General features: G+C 39.5%; 1 protein-coding gene and 1 long non-coding RNA gene across 3 annotated transcripts; one reads left to right on the top strand and one right to left on the bottom strand.

Annotated features, from left to right (window-relative positions):
- Positions 1-38: 38 nt before the first annotated feature.
- LOC148364275 (uncharacterized) lies at positions 39-19,128 on the bottom strand. Of its 2 annotated transcripts, none has more exons than XR_015850735.1 (3): positions 19,004-19,128; positions 12,881-13,032; positions 39-1,324 (listed from the first exon to the last, which is right to left on the bottom strand). It is a non-coding gene; the product is annotated as an uncharacterized LOC148364275 (long non-coding RNA). The 2 variants fall into 2 exon arrangements; XR_015850734.1 differs by lacking the exon at positions 39-1,324 and adding an exon at positions 9,513-9,669.
- On the top strand, positions 2,402-9,909 carry LOC148364276 (guanylyl cyclase-activating protein 1-like). Its single transcript, XM_088338337.1, has 4 exons — positions 2,402-2,674; positions 5,265-5,414; positions 9,016-9,106; positions 9,181-9,909. The coding sequence occupies exons 1-4, from the start codon at positions 2,477-2,479 to the stop codon at positions 9,309-9,311; spliced, it is 570 nt and encodes a 189-aa protein (XP_088194463.1). The 5' UTR covers positions 2,402-2,476; the 3' UTR covers positions 9,312-9,909.
- Positions 19,129-20,104: the final 976 nt, after the last annotated feature.

Raw genomic sequence — 20,104 nt, 5'->3', positions numbered from 1 at the left:
AGAGGGGAGTTGCGCCAGAGTTTTGCATTGCAGCTAAGTTCTCAAGGCAGGGTTAGAGCTTGAGAGCCACGACTTTAGATCATAAAGTAGGACTATGCTTCGTTCGAGACAACAACCTGCATCCCCTATTTTCACCACCCGATACCTGTGAAAATACAGCAGCCAAGACCGTCACTCCCCTCACGCCAACTTGTACCAACTGATCTTCCCTCTTGTCTCATAGTTGCAAAATTAAACTAATTGAAATCTCATACAGATAAACTCCTCAGGACCAGAACTCCCTGTGAAAAATGAGAATCCTACTTTGTGTATTCTTCATAAAAGCCCCCAAGGGTCAAATATACGACTGTAACGAAATTACAACTATACATCTACAAAAAAAAAAGAAAACAGAATTTCAGTTGAATAAATGGTCATTATTGTCATTATACAAAAGTTCAAGAAAATTTGAGGGCTTCCTCATTTTAGTGCGAGAAAGAAATTAGACAGCAACTGGCCAGCTACTCACTAGCATCAGGGCTACCCAGATTGAGCCAGGTCTCTGTGAATGTTAAACTACAACCGTCCCATTTGTAGCGTCTTCCCAAGAGTTGTAGCTCCGGGTCCTCTGTTTCATGGGTAATGGATCTGGTGTTGGTGAGATACATTCGGCAGGGGTGGCCCAAAATAGTTGTTAGCCTAGCCGTAGCAGTAGGCCTGATTTCTCTCCTGATACCGCCTCAGTCGCTTCCCCAACCCGATAATAAACCACAGAGCACCCGCTGGTGATCACCTTTTCTTTGCGCTCCTCTGACTTTCCACAGGGTCCGATTTAATTGATGAATTTATTTTCAATGTAACGGCCCGCTAAAATACTAGCTCAGCTGTAGCCACGCTCCATGGTTTGTTTTGGAGGGGTGAACACATTGACTTGTGCGCTCGCCGACCTCAGCTGTTTAACTGACAGCATACACCTGCCTATCACAGTTGCGCTCACAGTCACACCCAACTAACACACAAAGCCCTTGCTAACCTGCCCCCATGCTAGCATTTGCTGTCTGCAGTCTTCTCAAGTCAAGTCATTTTTATTTGTATAGCCCTTAATCACAGAGAGTCTCAAAGGGCTTCACAGGTTATTACACATAAACAGTTTAGGTTATTCATATGCTTTAGAGTAGAAGTGAGTTTTAAGCTTAGATTTAAACATTTCCACTGAGGTTGCAGATCGGATCTCAGGGAAAGAGCATTCCACAACACCGGTGCCCGGATGGAGAACCCTCTCGAACCTGCGGAACACTTCTTGGCTCTTGGGATCACCAGAAGACCGGCGCTCTCAGAACGAAGGCTTCGGGCCGAGACATAGGGGGAAATCAGATATGAAAGATATGAGGGGGAAAGTCCATGTATGATTTTGTATAATAATAAGAGAACCTTGAAATCACATCTTAGGCTAACAGGGAGCCAATGCAGGTTAGCCAAAATTGCAAAACACAACGCATGATACGTTGATATAAATTACGAAAAAAGCATTTCAATTCAAAATCTGCGAAGCAGTAAACCCAAGCGCGAAATAGCAAGGGGTTTCTCTGTATGACTTTGCTGTGATGGAGGCGACAACCTGGATTCCATCTTTTTATAACCAGATACCAGTAAGAGAGCGATCGATTTTTTACATTATTGGGAAATGTTAAAAGTGTTTGTGTCATGTTTGTCCTCCTTATGAATCCATCCATTATTTGCACCGCTTATCCTCAGTAGGGTCGCGGGGGTGCTGGAGCCCATCCCAGCCATCTTCGGGGAGTGGGCCGGGGACACCCCGAACTGGTTGCAGCCAGTCGCAGGGCACACAGAGACAGGCAATTCGCTCGCTCATTCACACCTAGGGACAATTTGGACCGCCCAATTAACCTGACATGATTTTTGGGAATGTGGTAGGAAACCAGCGTGCCCGGGGGAAATCCAAGCAAACACTGGGAGAACATGCAAACTCCGCACAGGAAGGCCGTTAACTGGTTTTGAACCCATGACTTCAGAACTGTGCCACAGACGCACTAACCACTCATCTGCCCTGCCACCCCTTGGAAAATCATATTCAAAAGAAAATACATTCGCTTCCCTTACTTTTTCAACTTGTAAACATTTTCGGAAAAGCACCAGGGAGCCACTTGGCAGAGCTAAAGAGCCGCATGCAGCTCCTGAACTGCAGGTTGCCGACCCCCGGTTTAGTATTAAGACCACAAACGTGCTTAAATACATCCCCATATAAGCAGTTCTCTGTGGCCGTACGAGTGCTCGAAATAGTTAAGACTTGTGGGCAAGCAAATTAGATTACCAGTTGAGAGCTTTCCATAGATGCTCTGAAGGATGAATGGTTAACCCTTAGACAAATACAGCCAATGTTTTGAAAACTCTCTAGGCAGCCATGACTAGGTGCTTGGGAGCCTTGCCTGTCAAGATTTCGGGTTTTTCTTTTTGTGAATTTCCCTGAGGGCTTCGGATGATGGGAAACAACGACTCCACAGTGGAGGAACTGCAAGCCTGCGAGAGTCATCAATGGTATCGGAAATTCATGACCGAGTGTCCTTCTGGACTTCTTTCCTTCTACGAGTTCAAAAAGTTTTTCAGTCTGAGGAACCTGTCTCCTTCATCGGACGCATATGTCAAGGCTCTGTTTACGACATTTGATTTGAATGACGTAAGACCGGTTATTGCTCAAAACGAGAGATTTTTTCGTATTATCGGTTGTTGTTGATTGGCTCTCTAACATGTGAGTGTTCAGTTATAGTTTTGATTCTATTTTCTTCGCTAACCTGAGCATCTCAATGAGTATATAACATTTAGGTTTCCTTGACTGACGGTTCAAGAGTTAATTACTGTATCCCGCTCAGTTAACTCAAGAATATTTCTATTCTTGATAGATACGTCTAAAAGGTTGGACAGATACATCTACATAGATGCGTCTGAATAGATTCCTCAAGATGGATACTGTACATCCACATAGATTTAGATAGGTCTGGATAGATACGTCTAGAACAGCAGTGTCAAACTCAGTTGAGCTCGGGGGCCACATGGTAGAAAACAATTCTCACGGGGCTGGGATGGATATAGAGATAGAGATAGAGATAGAGATAGAGAGAGAGAGAGAGAGAGAGGACAAGAGAGAGAGAGAGGACAAGAGAGAGAAAGAGATAAATAGAGCAAGATAAGGAACAAGGGAGATAAAGAACAAAAGATCAAACAAGAGAGTGAGGGGGCAAGAAGAGAGAACAAGAGGGAAAGATAAGGAGAGCAAGTGAGGGAGAAAGAGAGAGAAAGAACAGGAGAGACCTAGTAAGAAAAAGAAGAAAGAAAGAGAGGAAAATGAGAGACAGTGATGTAGAGAAAGAAGAGAAAAAAGTGAGATAGTAAGAGAGGAGAGAACGAGAAAAAAGAGAAAAGGAGAGGAAGAGATAGAGAAAGAGAGAGAAAAGAGGGCTCAAAAGAAAGACAGAAAAAGACAGACATGAGAAAGAAAGAAAGAAAGACAGAGATGAGAAAGAAAGAAAGATAGAGAAAGAGGTAAAAATAGAAGAGAGAGTGAGAGAAAAAGAAAGCGAGAGAGGGAGAGAAAACGAAAGCGAGAGAGAATCTAATATCGCTCGGGTTTCTTTGTGAGTGGCAAGCGAGTGGCTTTGTCAACATTAAGAGGACATATTTCAAACTGCAGCTGATTTGTCTCTTGTGCTCCTTTGGGTGTTGTCTCGCGGGCTGAATTAAAATCCTTGGCGGGCCTGATCTGGCCTCCGAGGAACGTTTGACTATTGCGCTCTAGATCTATACATAAATAGATAGCTCTAGATAGATAAGTCTAGCCAGATACAAGGATAGATAACTACACACTACATTTGAGACATTCAAATAAATATATCTGTGCCTTTATTGTCAATAATACTTATTGTTATTAATTGTACAATTATTATCATCATTTGTTTGCTGGCGTTTATCCCGATAGCCATTTATCTTTTTTCTCTTTAAAGTCTTGATTAGATATTTACCCTGGAGAGCCATGTCTAATCTCATTGCATACAAGGTTTCACAACGTTGATATCAATGAAAATGAAGACAGTGTAGTTCAATTCAGGTATGTGTTGGCAATCATAGTTGGAAAAAAATAATAAAAATTAATGATTTTCCTTTTCTCAACAATAGTTTTGAAATGATTGTTTGGTGATGCTACGTAGTATGTAATATATTATTTCGGACCGATTTGTTTTGGATACGGTGGGTGTTTATAAAATTGACACAGCCCTAGTAAAATAAAATAAAATAAATTATAATCAAAATTTTAAAAATTATAAATAGAATAAAATAGTAAAGAATAAAATAAGATAGAATAAAATAAGATGTAATAAAATGGAATCCAATAAAATAGAAAAAAATAATAAAATGGAATCCAATGGAATAGAAAAAAAGAAAAGAAAGGAAAATAAATTGAATAAAAGGAAAACAAAATAAATTGAATAAAAGGAAAAGATAATAAATTGAATAAAAAGAAAAATAAAATAAAATAAATTGAATAAAAGGAAAAGAAAATAAATTGAATAAAAGGAAAAGATAATAAATTGAATAAAAAGGAAAATAAAATAAAAGAAAATAAATTGAATAAAAGGAAAAGAGAAGAAAAGAAAAAAATGAATAAAAGGAAAAGAGAAGAAAAGAAAAAAAGGAATAAAAGGAAAAGAGAAGAAAATAAATTGAATAAAAGGAAAAGAGAAGAAAATAAATTGAATAAAAGGACAAGAAGAGAAAAGAATAGAAAAGAAACAAAATTTGTAAAAAAAAAATGTCGCCAGAAATAAAAGAGAACAGTCTTAATTGTCATCAATATCAATGTGGTGATAACCAACAAGATTAAACATGGCACTCCAGGGTAAAAATGTCATAAAGACTTTAAAGAGAAAAATAAGATACAAGATAAATGGGCAAATGACGCAGTGCTTAAAGTCTTAAAGGCTTGAAGTTATATTAATACTCCAATGAAAACCAGTGCATTGTAAAAATTACTTGTTTATCGAATATTTTATTATGATACTATTTCTTTTTAATGGGTTCAAAATCTCGAGTGCCCTCTGGGAATGGCTTCAAGTACACCCAGGGGCTATTGTACCCTAAAAGCAATTATTGTATAATCGGTACACAACACTAGTTGAGATCTTTGGGGTCATTTGCGGGTTTTCTCATTATCCATCAATCCACAGCAGAATGCCCCAACATGAAATCGCGCACGTTTTTGTTTACGTTCCTAGGACGGCTTCATTGATTTTATGGAATACGTAGCTGCTTTGAGCTTGGTTCTGAAGGGAGCGGTGCAAAAGAAGCTGCGCTGGTACTTCAAACTCTACGATGTCGACGGGAGTGGTTGCATTGACCGCGACGAGCTGCTTCTCATCTTTAAGGTACTCTTATGATCTCAAACTAGGTACGTGCTGCATACTTTATGTTTTTAAGTGGCTCCCACCCAGAGCCGGTGTTATGCAGAGAAATGCATCCCTGCCGGGATTTGCATCCCCTCGCTACTATAACCACGTTTACCTGGTTTTATCTCACTTTTATCTCACTTTTCGGGAATGTAATGGCGAACATATAACCAAAACCACTTTGTGTTGCATTTGTTGGGAATGTAATACAACTTAAACTGTTCCGTCTTTGTATTTGTTGTGAATGTAACCGAACGGTGATGCACACCGTGTATAAATCACTTTTGAGAACTGTTATGCACTCTACCGTAAAGCTTGTTATGCTGAAATAAGCTTTTTGGTAGAGTGCATAACAGTTTCAATACGAGCGATTTGAATATAAAAAGGCAAAATAAACATGTTACCTGCTCAAGACTGATTTGTATACGGTGTGCATAACTGTTCGATTACATTCACAACAGATACAAAGACGGAATGGTTTAAGTTGTATTACATTCCCAACAAATGCGAGACGAAGTGGTTTTGGTTATATGTTCGCCATTACATTCCCGAAAAGTGATATAAAAGTGAGAGAAAACGAGGTAAACGTGGTTATAGCAGCGAGGGGATGCAAATCTCGGCAGGGATGCCTTTCTCGGCATAACACCGGCCCTGCTCCCACCTACTAACCTATTGGTTCTGAATCAAGCTGTGGGAAAGACATCTAGGAACGTGAATTTTGTTTTAACAAATAGCTGAGGCTTTAGCGGGGGGTTTTTGTAAGGTTTATTGTTCTATATTCATTATCAATTATCCATTATCTGTTATCAGTCAAATCATAATACGCTACAAAGCCAAGGGGCAGAGACACTTGCTCTCAGCCAAGAGGCCGAGTCAAGGTCCTAGCCACAGAACCAAGCAGCGATCAGTGCGAATGCACTGTTCCCGGTGGTAAAAACGGGCCGATACGTCGAGTGGACAGAGCAAGCTCTTAGATGGTATAAAAATTCAGAACCACGGTATCACAATTGTAACCTCAAAAGCAGTGTACAAATTCAGAACCTGAGGTTTTAGCGACATCTATCGGTGGATTAAAGAAAGATTTTAGTAGTTTAGAACAGTCCACCAGTGATGGTTCTTTTTAGAAAACAGGCTCTTTCGTCTTCCTAACGGTTCTTCAGATGTTTGTGTTTTTAAATGATATTCAGGGTTGGGTAGGGTTACTTTAACTGGATTACTTTCAATTACTCCAATACCAAATATGCTAATAAAAGACAGAAGAAACTAAATATGAAAAAAATGATGACTCACAACACGTGGTAAGCTTTCTCTCCTGGCTTTGATCTCTTTGATCTCCCGCAAAACTAACATAAAATGCGACAGAAACAAAATGAAAATAAATCCAAACAGCTTGCCAGCATCATTTTTGCCGTTCCATGTATTCCGTTACTCCCCAAGCCTGCACAAAATGTAGTCATTTTATTCATATTTAGTTTCTTTTGTCTTTTATTCGCATATTTGGTATTAGAGTAATCCAAAAGTAATTGAAAGTAATCCAGTTAAAGTAACCCTACCCAACCCTGATGATATTTTACAAATAATATTGAAACATAATGCACCAAATTAGTTGGTATTGAAGATGTATTATGCTACTCTATTATTTTAGCCTTTGAATATACAGTAAACCTTTTTTAACCTAATTTGAACTATCAACACAGGGGTGTCACCACTCATATTAACAAGTCTATAGCGACTTTGAGTGAGTGAGTGACTCGTAAGTAATAGGGAGAGGGAGAAAAGAGAGCGAGACAAAGAGAGAAGAATAGAGAGCGATAGAAAGAGCGAAAGCGAGAGAAAAAGGGAGAGGTAGAAAAGAGGAGTTAAAACTTAGAGAACGAGAGAGAGAACTATAGAAAGAGAAAGAGAGAGAATAGAGAAAAAGTGAATGAGAGCGTGTAAGAGTGACAGGAAGAGTAAGAGAAAGGAGAGGAAGGGGGAGTTAAAAGAGAGAACGAAAGAGAGAGCAATAGTGAGAAAGACAAAAGAAGAGACAGAAAGAGCAAGAGAGATAGAGAAAGGGAAAACAGAGAGGTAAAGACGAGAAGAAATAATGAAAAAATGGAAAGAGAGACAGAGAGAAACCGAGATAGAGTGAGGGAACGAAAGAAAGAGTAAATGAGAGCGTGTAAGAAAGAAAGAGTGACAGAAAGACCAAGAGAAAGAGAAAATAGGGAGTTAGAAAGAGGGGGAGAGAAAAAAAGAAAGTAATAAAAAGCGAGAGAAAAGAGAGAGAAGGAGAGAGAGCAATAGGGTAAGAGAGGGGACGAGAGAGAGGAAGAGAGTATGAGAGAGGGAAAGAAAGGTAGATAAAAGGAAATAAAGAAAAATATCAAAAAAGAAAAGATAACAATATGGGAAGATAGAGAAAGAGAGGCTGAAAGACAGTAAGAGAGAAAGATAGAAAAGAATAGAGAAACACATAAGGAAACAGAGAAAGAGATAAAAAGAGAGGGATAGAGAGAGAAAACGACAGAAAGATTGAAAGAGTGAGAGAAAGAGACAATAGAAGTGAAAGAGCAATAGAAAGAGAGAAAGTTGAAATTAAGATATAAAGAAAGAGAGAAAAGAAGAGAAAGAGAAAAAGAAACAGAGAAAGCTAGAGAAAGAGAGAGAGAAAGTGAAAGAGAGATTGATAGAGTGAGAGAAAGAGAGAGAGAAAAAGACAGAAAGATTGAAAGAGAGGAGAGACAATAGAAGTGAAAGAGCAATAGAAAGAGAAAAGGGAGATTAGGATATAGGGAAAACAAGACAAAGAGATAAAGAAACAGAGAAGGATAGAGAAAAGGAGAGAGAAAAAGAGATTGAAAGGGTTAGAGAAAGAGAGAGAGAGACAAAATCACAGAAAGATTGAAAGAGTGAAAGAAGGAGAGACAATAGAAGTGAAAGAGCAATACAAAGAGGGAAAACTAGATCAAGATATAAAGAGAGAAAAAGAAGAGAGAAAGAGATAAGGAAATAGAGAAAGAGAAAGAGAGAGAGGGGGATTGAAAGAGTGTGAGAAAGAGAGAAAGAGAGGGAGAAAATAAAAGAAAGATTGAAAGAGTGAGAGAAAGAGAGACAATAGAAGAGAAAGGGCAATGGAAAGAGAGAAAAAAGTGATCAAGATATAAAGAAACTGAGAAAGATAGCGAAAAAAGTAAGGGTGAAAAAAGAACAAGACAGCTAAAGAAAGAAAAATAGAGAAAGAGTTTTAAAGGGAGAGAGACCCAGATAGAAAGAGAGTAGGGAAGTGAGACAGAGACAGAGCTTAACAAGAGACAGAAGGACAGAGAAAGAAGATTGAAAAGATGAGAGAGAAATAGAACGAGAGGAAGTGGGTGAGATGGAAAGAGGGGGAGAGACAAGCGAGAGACAGAGTGGGAGAAAGAGCAAGCAAGAGAAAGAAAGACACAGAACGAATGAGATTGGAATGGTTAGAGAAAGAAATAGAGAGAAAGGGAGTGGGGTAGCAAAAGAGAAAGAGGCACAGAAAGAGAGAAAGAGAGACCGAGCGAGCGACTCATCGCTACAGTACACCAACTGTGGTTGTTCTTCATTCTAGTCTATTGACGCAATCCACGGAATTCATGACGACGTCAAAACAGAAGAGTTCACCAACATGGTTTTTGACAAGATCGACATCAACGGAGACGGTAAGTGCCGTCATTGTAATTTGGCCACTAAATCCCAAAGCATCGTTTTTACGGTTTCCTTTTTCAAAACCAAGGCGAACTGTCCTATGAGGAGTTCATCAGCGGGGTCCAAGAAGACGAAATGCTGCTGAATATGCTCACGCAGAGTTTGGACATCTCTCACATTGTGAAGAAGATTCAAGGAGAAATGGAGACCAAAGGATAAAATTACGACAAAAACTGCAATGGGACTGATGGCTTGCATCCACTTGGTTATTGAGCGTGTCGCGCTAGTGAAGGATTTTATACATTGGACTATAAAGGATTGTATACGATTGAATACAAATTACATTTAATGCAAAAGATATTCACTGACTGGGCTGTGGTGCGAGGTCAGGGCACCCTGGTGGAAAATGTTGTTTACAGGAACAGCGGGAACGGGACGTAAGGCTGATAAGATAATCAGCACATCCAGACGCTGTTGACGCGGAAAGGCCCCGATGATGTAGAAACGCTCGGTGTTGTTTTGAGTATCCAAGATATCGGGACGCTCTTTGACGAGACGGTGAAGCCCGGGGGGCTTCCTTGGCACGCCCATGGGAGGAGTCGGCAGACATTATGCGGGGAGAAGATGCCCAATAAGAGAAAGCTAAAGCTAGTTGCAGACACACATAGCAAATTAGAGAAGGGTGGGATGTCTTTTGATATGTTTGTTGAAATGTATAAATCATCCTGGAAAAATCGGGGTGGAGTAGTCATCTCTGGAGGGCACACTTACATCTGCTGTTGTGAATAAACCCGCCCCCGTGCGGAGTTGCAGACTGCTTGATCATTTTCTTTTCTTCTCTCTCAAAAAACGAGCACGCATGATTGTTGGGTGAATGTAGGTCGTGTTTGGTTAATAGAGGCAGATAACTAATTCGCACATTTTGGTAAACGTTTGGCACATTTTTAGATGAAGGATTTTATCTATTTGACTATAAGGGATTTTGTACGATCAAATACAAATTACATTTAATGCAAAATATATTCACTGGCTGAGCTGTGGGGCAGGTCATTGCAACCTTGAGAAGAATGATGTTTACAGAAACAACAGGAACTGGTACAAGGGCTGATAAGATAATCAACACATCCGACGACCGAGAGGGGCCCTGATGACGGGGAACGGCAGGCGATGTTTGGAGAACAAAGCCCTGATGACGTGGAAACGCTCGGGATGTTTTTACCATTTCAGACATCGAGGCGAGGGGGCTTTCCTGGCCCGCTCATGGGAGGAGCCGGCACACCAGCTGGCGGAGAGACGTGGGTCGGAAGAAGATCGAGAGAGAACGAGAGAAAAGGCTCGACAAAGACTCGAGCGACAGTAATTCGGCTAATTCTACTGATTCAATGGAGTTCACTTAGTTGATTTAAGAAATTAAATCTGCCCTCGTGTGGAAATGCCGGTCTCTTGTCTGTCTTTTCACAAAGAAACGAGCATGCATTGTTAGGTGAAGTAAGGTTAGATAGATAGATAGATAGATAGATAGATAGATAGATAGATAGATACTTTGTTCATCCCCGAAGGGAAATTCACATTTCCAGCAGCATCCCTGAGCTGAGAACAATCGAAAATAACACGGGAGCTGCTGGAGTGGCTGCCATTCGTGACGTTTGGTTAATGGAGTCAGATAACTAATTCAAACAATTTGGTAAACGGTACAGTTTTAATATTTAATTCCCAACAGTAGTTAGGAATCCAACATCAGCCATGGATGAATGGGAGTTGAGGACGTGTTAATTTGTCGTCTTTGTAAAATATAGTTTCAACATGCGTTGTATGAGATTTGTGTTAGTAATTTAGTGTTGTTAAAATAATATTTTACATCAATATATGAATTCGTACTCACTTTATCAATCCAAAACTTCACCGACAGTCTGACACTGACAGTGAAAGCACGCCACCTAGTGACACTTTCCCGCCCAACACTATATCATCCACTAGCTGAGGTTGAGGGCTTTGTTTAAGAAAATTTGATGACCGAACTGTTTGGTCTTTTTATTTTTTAACAATTTTGTTGTATTCTGGAGTTTTACTTTGTGATGAATACTTGATTAAACCACAAATCAAACTCAGTTTTGTTCCCGGTGCTTCTTTCTTTTTTAAATACGCACACTTGTTTTGGTATTAAAGGCGGTCGCAACGAATTGGCCATTGTGATATATGAGCCGACGAAAAATACTTCGAACAAAGAGTGCGCCCTTTAAAACACAGCGCCAAATGGGTGTGGAATTACGGTACAATAATGAGCTTTTTATTTTAAAATGGACTACCGGCAAGAGACGCGTGAACTTCATCTCATTTCATCGTTTTTTTTCCTTCCTCCGCTCTTGTTGTCGTTTCAAGGCCATGTTCGCACAGGTGTTTACTAAATTGCGAATGAGGCATAATCGAAAATACCACTGGGAGGGGAGGGGAGCACCATGAGACTGAAGAAAAGTTGCGACCCAAAGCAGATTCACCCCTTTTCTCGGGAAATTTGGTTTATGCTGCTTTTGTATCCTTTAACATACTTGTCACCCTGTACGTTTTTGCCGTACGTTAATTATGCATTCTAAGACGTGAACGACGTACGAGAAAATCTGTACGGAATATTTTTCAATGATGGGTACCATCCGGTATACACTGACTATCACGAAACAGCAAATCAATCAAGTCAAACGAGTTCGCCGCAGAAGCCTCTATCTTGGTATCGTTTTTTTTCGTTGCAAACAAAGCGAGCGGTTTGATGTAGTGAAAGTAAGTCCGTCTCTTTTTAGAGAACCGGCTTTTTCGGCTCAACTCATTAAAGAGAGCCGGCTCTCAAACGGCTCATTTGCTTTGATGCATTATAAAGGGCTCCACGCTTTGTGCTAAAAATAGTAACACGGCTTCGTGCCGCCATCTTGGAAGTCTGTCGATTACAAGCGGTGATAGCGAGAGGAGCAAATATTTACTCAGTTTGTCTATTTATTTACTCAACTAGCTTCGTTTGTGTACGGAATTTGTCCATCAACACTATGGAAAACTACGTGGAGAGTTTAGACAAGCAAGCACGGTGGAAAATTGGATCCCTACAAAATTAAAAACAAGGACTGGAAGTCTGATCCCGATTTGTTGTTGCCGTGTGTGACTTACATCGAACTTGTTAACTATCTTATTTTCCACCCAAGTCCCTTTTGTGAACTGAAGGATTTTCAAAATTACAAAAGTATGGAAGCCTATTGCAGATTTGTGTCTGGTTGGGTTCGGGATGTGTCTGTGCACACAAGCGAAGGTGATGAAAACAAGACTGTGAAAGGGAAAGTTCTACATTCTCAGAGTTTGTCTCAGCCAAGTTTACAACCATGGATCATTGTTGACAAGTCATCATCGATTCTGTGTGCCCATTGCAACTGTGTTGCAGGTTTAGGGGAATGTTGTTCTCATGTTGCTTCCCTTTTGTTCTATGTTGAACAACCCGGGAAAGGCAACGCTTCTCCGAACGGCGCACCGGTGGCTAAGTTAGCTTAGCTTTCGGGGGCTTTAAATCCTCTATTGACGCGAGTTGACTGAGGAAAGGAGACTCTCTTTCCCTGAAACCGCGTTGAATTTCTCCACCAAAATAGTGTACGAATGAGAAACGGAGTTTTGTTCGTTTTTTAAATGTCGTTTTCGGCGAAATACGTCACATATGTTATAAAAGTAGTTTGGGGTCGTCGAGCTGTTGTCATGAAGTACACATGTCCCATAACCTTTTTAAAATTTATTTCTACATCATAAATAATTCAATTTACCTGTCAGAATGGTAGTGTGCCCGCTTTGAGACTGGGAGGTTGCTGGTTCGCGCCTCGGCCAAGTCATACCTAATTGGTAAAATGGCGGCGCCCTCTGTTGGCTGCGGCTGCATCGACTCGCTACAACGGGTCAGGTGTATCGACATTTCGTTCTGTGTACATTGTTACAAAGAATGACAATACAAAGGAAATTATTATTATTATAATTAGAAAGTGGTCAGAACAAACACGAACACAGTCAAGCTTTGGCAAATTCGACCGGTTGATAGCTGCCAGCCACATTCGTCTTCGCCGTTCACTTTTCTCCTGAGCTTCAATCCCCTGATCGTAAACACACTTCGGAAGTCTAAAGAAGCCCTTCCCACCCTTTTCCCCTCGGCTACAACAGCCAACAATAACGCACGTATTCGGCATTACAATGTAGAATCGAACTGGTTCGCTGAACAATAACAATGAAGTGAAAAGCTTTGTGGACTTCCAAAATGGCCGCCAGTAATGCATTGTGGGTAATCTTAGGACCTCGAAGCACTCTATATTACGAATTATTATGTTGTATAAGGAAGTTAAGTGTAAAAGGAAAAAATACAGGTTTGTGGTTATCCCTTTAATCAGTATATTACCAACAATAATTTAATGCAAAAATGAATTCATAATTTGAATAAGAAAATGTATTATTCTACTTCATTATATTTGTATGTATTTTTTCCTTCTCCAGTGAACGTCCAAGCTACTTCATTTTTGAACTTTTTTATAATAAACCTCATTCATGTCGAGCAACTCAGTATCTCTCAACAAAATGTTAATTAACAATATATATGATATAACGAAACACATGTACAGTATAACCTGTTAAATTATATAATTAAACACGTTTGAAAAAAAAATATGGTGTAAGATTATTTTGTATTTTGTAAGGGAAAATACCACATTTTGTAAGGGCATGGAGCCCTGGAGGTTGACAGGTATGGTTTAACACTATTAGCGAAAATGATTTACACTTTACACCAGGGGTGTCAAACTCATTTTAACTCTGGAAAGAAGGAGATAAGAGAGGAGAGAATGACAGAAAGGTAGAAAGATAGACAGGAAAACAAGAAAGAGAGAGAGAGAGAGAGAGAGAGAGAGAGAGAGAGAGAGAGAGAGAGAGAGAGAGAGAGAGAGAAAATGGGAAAAAAGGTAGGCAGAGCAAAAGGTGGTAATAACACAGACAATTAGGAACAAAGAAAGAGAAAAAAGGAGACAGGAGTGAAGGAGAGAAACGTAGAGAGTGAGAGAAAAAGGGAGGAAGAGAGAGAGACAGAGCGAGAATGAACTACAACTACAGTGTTTTTGTGAGAGGCACCTGGCTTTATGTTACAAATGCTGTACTTGTCTTTCTTTCTCTCTCTCTTTTCCTCCCTTTTCTCTCACTCTTGATCTCTCTCTCTTTCACTCTCTCTGTTTCTCCTTTTTCTTGGTTCCTTTGTGTCTGTTTCTGTGTCTTTTTACCTTATTTTCCTCTCTCTTCCTTTTTCTTTTCTCTCTCTTTTCTCTTTCTCTCTCTTTCTTGTTTTCTCCTCTCTTTCTCTCTTTCTCTCTATTTCATATTGGATTTCTTTCTTTCTCTTTCCCCCTCTCTATCTATTTCTCTTTTTATTTAAAAAAAAATTCTCCTGCTTTCTCTCTCTCTTTTTCTCTCTGTCTCTCTCTTCCTCCCTCTCTGTCTTTCTCCCACCCTCTATACTTTTCTCTCCCTCTTTCGCTTATTTCTTTCTCTCATTTTTTCTATCTCTCTAATCCACTAGCCCAGCCCCCGAGAGAATGTTTGTTCGTGTGGCCACCGAGTTAAAATGAGTTTGACACCCCTGCCCTATGTTATGTGCGTTTGCGGGGCTACGGCCCTGGTGATTGGGGTCTACCAACTGCAATGCTGCTATGGGGAGAAAGAAAAAGGCCAAAATCAAGAGTTTCTAAGCTGCTCTTTGATGAAAAATGACTATTTGATTGTGCAGGTTTCTTGTTCCCAGTGAATTCCTATCTTGAAGTTAATCAGGGTGGTGAGTCGTGGATTTCATTTACATATTGAGATAACGCTGAAACTCCATAAAAATGGGGGAGATCAACACTTGATCTATGAGTACGCAGTAGTTTGTGTATCAAACTTTACAGTTTCAGGGTGTGTCCTGTCTTTCTTTTTATTATCCGCTGCTTTGTTTATTGACATTAATGGGACCCTCTTGTTTCAACCATCTTGTAAAACGACAATTTAGTTTATGGTTCTAATATTTAAGTAGGTATGAGAAATGGGGTGGGGGATTTCTTAAGATACAGGGTTCATAGAAATTAAAGCATTTTTCAAAGACTTTTAAAGCCAAATTTTCCAAGTTCTCCAGTACCATTAAAGATAAATCTGAAACAAATTATGTATTTTGCACGACCACAACTATATCTGTGAATTACATATGACATTTTTAAACCTGCGTGTGAAATAATCAAGACGTATGATTTTTTAGATCTTAAGTGAATCTATAATATATTTGTTTTTGAGACAAATCTCTCCGGACCGGAACAGAGGGGGAAATTAAATCTGAAAGACACGAGGGAGCAAGTCCATGCATGACTTTGTACACTACCAACAGAACCTTAAAATCACATCTTAAGCCAACAGGGAACCAATGCAGGTTAGCTAAAATAGGAGTAATGTGATCAAACTTTCTTGTCTCAGTAAAAGCCTCGCTGCAGCATTTTGTACCAGCTGAAGTATCTTGATTTTGGACTTCGAAGACCGGAGAGTAGTGCATTACAGTAACAACAGAGGTAACAAACGCGTGAATTATAATCTCCGCATCCGACTGAGACAGCATAGGACGAATTTTAGCAACATTGTGTAGATGGAAGAAAGCTGTTATAGTCATATTCTTCACGTGTGTTTGAAAGGACAGATTGGGGTCAAATATGACACCTAAGTTTTTTACTGAGTCACTCTGGGTGATATGACATTTGTCAATGTTCACAGAAGTTTTTGAGTGATCCCAAGACCCAAGAAGAGTCCCACAGGTTCGAAAGCGTTCTCCATCCGGGAACCGGTGTTGTGGAATGCTCTTCCCCCTTTGATCCGATCTGCAACCTCAGTGGAAATGTTTAAATCTAAGCTTAAAGCACACTTCAACTCTATAGCATATGAATAACCAATATTTTTTGTTGACAATATCTGTGTATTATTTGTTATTGCAACATCCATTGCAGGCTGGTCATCCTGGAAGGGGGATTACCACATGTGCGGTCCCTTCTCAAGGTTTCTTCATTTTCCTCATGTTGAGGTTTTTGCGTTTTTCCTTGCTGTCATGTAGGTTTTAGACCAGGGGATGCTGTAATAATAGTCTGTAATAATAGTTTGTGGTTTGCAATAACCTGTGCAGCCCTTTGAGACTCTTAGTGATCAAGGGCTATACAAATAAAAATGACTTGACTTGTCCCAATATTGGATAAAAATGACAGTAATATGTATTTAATATTTTCAGTTGCAGGAATTTTATCTCATTACAATTTACCACTGGGAAACTCCTTGATTTTTTTGTATGGCCCATAATAAATGTTAATAATTGATATGTAATGCTTGCACTAATACAGATTTTATAGTGCCCTGTTTAATTGTGGCATGCACCTGCCCTCTTGGGCGTGACCCGTAGGTGGCAATGACGCTTCATGGACCAATGCTGTGCAAACTAATCCCAGTTGCAGTTAATCTCCAGCGAAGAAATGCGATGGCTGAGCGGAGCCACCAAAGAGCAGAGTAAGTGTCATTTTTAAGCAGACTTGTATAGAAACATGGCAACAATGTCAAGCACTTTCAAGCATTTCATCCCAAATTCAGGCACTTTTTAATCCTTGAAAATACATCATTTAAATTAAGCATTTTAAAGGATTTCAGACACCAAGGAAGTAAAATTCTTTAAAAAGTCTAATATTAGTTTAACCAAGTGGAACATTTCCCTGTGGATAGATATTGGGGAGCAAATAATTTAATGTAACAGATATCAAAATAATGTCAATTGTAAATGAGGTCTATTGGTATTAAGGCCACCAAAGATTGATTTTTGTTTCATCTACTCTTAAAATATTTGAGAACAAGTTTGGTTGTATTTAAAAACGTGGATTTTTATATTAAGTGTTTGTAAAAATTGTTTGGGGGTAAGTCAAGTCATGTTTCTTTGTGACGCCCTTAATCACAGGGAGTCTCAAAGGGCTGCACAGACCACAGATTATTGCAAACAACAGACCATTATTACACCATCCCCTGATCTAAAACCTACATGAGGGCAAGGAAAAACTCAAAAACCTCAACATGAGGAAAATGAAGAATCCTTGAGAAGGGACCGCACATGAGATAATCCCCCTTCCAGGATGACCGGGCTGCAAAAGATGTTGCATTAACAAACAATAACAAATAAAAACAAAATATAAAATAGTTAAAGTATAATATAAAAAAAGATAAAAATACATTATTTCTTAACTTTTGCAGTAAATAAACAAATATAAACAAGACTGTGTCAGAAAATTTGAATATTGTCATAAAGTCCCTTGTTTTTGCTATTCAATTTTTAAAAATTGATTAGTTACAAATTATCTGCATGATTGCACGATTTTATCATTTAAATCTGAATGATAATGGATTACAGCAGGAGGCGGGGGGGATTTTTCAGTTGCAGGCCTTATTGGGTTATAAGGAAAAAAAACATAAATTGTTGGGATTTTAAGTATATACCGATACAGTCCCGAATCCGATACCTTGGCAATACATGAGGAAAAAAGATAATATGCATGCAGACATACACAGTGTGGGGCGGCAGTAGCTCAGGAGGTACAGTGCTCATCTTGGGATCAAGCGGGTTCGATTCCCGGCTCCTCCGTGTTTACTATCGAAGTGTTCTTGGGCAAGACACTGAACCCCTAACGCCCCAATAAGCAGGTAGTTGCCTATAGGTGTGTGTGTGTGAATGGGTAAGTGTGAAGCACATTTTAAAGCGCTCTGGGAGGTCTTCATTGACATGAAAAGGGCTATATAAATCCAGACCATTTACATTTGCAAAATATATCTCATCTTATATCTATTTATCAATAGACCATTTCATCAAAATCTTGATTGAATTGAAATATTCAGTATGCAAAAGGGCTAGCTCATATTTCTATTTGCATGAAATTTGATAAATATCTTTGAAAAGGCATTTAAAAGTAGTGTGTACAGAAAATATTTCCCAGCTTATTGAATGTTGGCCACAGGAAGGGACACTAGGGACAGGAGTGGAAATAGCCAAGTCAAATCATGTCTATTTGTGATGTCCTTAATCACAAGGAGTCTCAAAGAGCTGCACATACTATTGCAAACGATAGACTATTATTACACCATCCCCTGATCTACAAGCTACATGAGGGCAAGGAAAAACTCAAAAACCTCAGCATTAGGAAAATAAAGAAACCTTGAGAAGGGACCGTACATGAGGTCATCCCACTTCCAGGATGACCAGGCTCGATTTAAGACTTTGGAAAATTGGATTTAAGACATTTTAATGTCAAAAAAGGCCTTAATTTTAGAAGAATGAATTAAATGCATTTGAAGACTTTTTAAGGATCCGCAGGAACCCGGGAAGCCACCAGAAAGCAGTGTCGGTTGTAGTACTACGGTCCTGTGCGGTCCCTAGTACTACTTTAGTAATAAAATGTTATTTAAAACAACATCTTAATCAGTAGTACTTTTTGACCATTAACATTTTGACCGTATTTTTTTTCTGTATTATGACATGGAGCTCCCTCAAAAATAGTGTTTTGTCTATGTATTTGATTTATACAAGCCGCGCTGGTGCATGGAAGTAAAACCACAGTAAGAGCTACGGTTGCATAAAAAATAAATACATTTGGTTTTAAATGGTTACTGTGTCCTCACTCTGAAGTATCCTAAATAACCAGACCTATTTTCCTAGTTTGCTGTTTATTCGGACAATGCCCTCCTCTATATAAGGTCATCGTAAAACTGAAAATGAAATCCTGTACTGTGCAAAAAAGACCCTTTAGCTTGCCAACTATACAGATACATTCTAAGCGAAGACTAACAAGAACTCAAAGAAGTCATTTTGTATGAAACGTTACCTTAAAAAAATCTTCATTCGAGTATTCACGATACATTTCATACTTGTGGACAATTATTGTCCAAAGCAACACCTTAAGAGGATTTGCAATGAGCGTCTGAGCTGCCGTCAAAGTTCTGCGCTTCTCTTTTGTTTACTTTTAGCATCAGTATTGACCCTTTGCACACATGTGACCTAACCACATGACAACACCATGACGGACGGTAGTTAACCCCTAGTAAACAGTGAACGAGGCCAGTAAACAGTAGGCAAGAACCACGAAAACAGCTATAATATTTAACACGATTGGCAATGGCTAGTCAAATGAATATTGTGCAGCTGTTGTATGAGGTGGCACACCTTCTCGGAAAGCACAAAAAGTGCTATTTAGGGAAACGGAGGATAGTATCAGCAACGCTAGCTACCCAGCGATACAGTCTTCCTCCTGACATATTCACACATCTAAACAAATCGTCCAGTCTGCCTGACTTCAGTCCACTCCATCTGCACCACTATAATGTAAAGGGAGTATCCCCATACACCCGTGCTGATCTTAAAGCTTATAAAAGTCTGGATGCTTATCAGTTCTCCATAGCTCGTACATGTTTCTGTGCTTCGTTTTGCCGACAAATGCACAGCGTGAGTTGTCCCCCTCGAATAAATGTAACTAAAACGACTTGTTATCTACATTTTGGGGAAATTTAATAGAACAGTAAAGCAAGGGGTAAGGGCACCTTGTATGGAAATCACTTTTGAGCATGTTGAAAACATTACTTCAGAACATCCGTTTCCCTTTGTATCGTTTGATGAATTTACAGTTCATCTCACCGGAATAAGCTTCATGGCAGAGCACACAACAGTTTTCAATACATGTGGGGCGGCAGTAGCTCAGGAGGTAGAGCGATCGTTTTAGGATTAAGGGATCCCAGTTCGAATCCCGGCTTGTCCGTGTTACTTGTCGAAGTGTCCTTGGGTAAGACACTAAACCCCCCAATACCCCCAATAAGCAGGTTAGCGCCTTACATGGCTGCACAGATCACGGCCGCTATTGGGAAATGTGAAGCACAATGTAAAGCGCTTTGGGAAGTCATTGACTTGAAAAGCGCTATATAAATGCAGATCA

Source organism: Urocampus carinirostris, chromosome 6, assembly GCF_059441175.1.
Source record: "Urocampus carinirostris isolate Australia breed hairy pipefish chromosome 6, RoL_Ucar_1.0, whole genome shotgun sequence".
In the NCBI taxonomy this organism is placed as follows: domain Eukaryota; kingdom Metazoa; phylum Chordata; class Actinopteri; order Syngnathiformes; family Syngnathidae; genus Urocampus; species Urocampus carinirostris.
The sequence above is the reverse complement of the archived record's forward strand: the minus strand, read 5'-3'. Positions and strand labels throughout refer to the sequence as shown.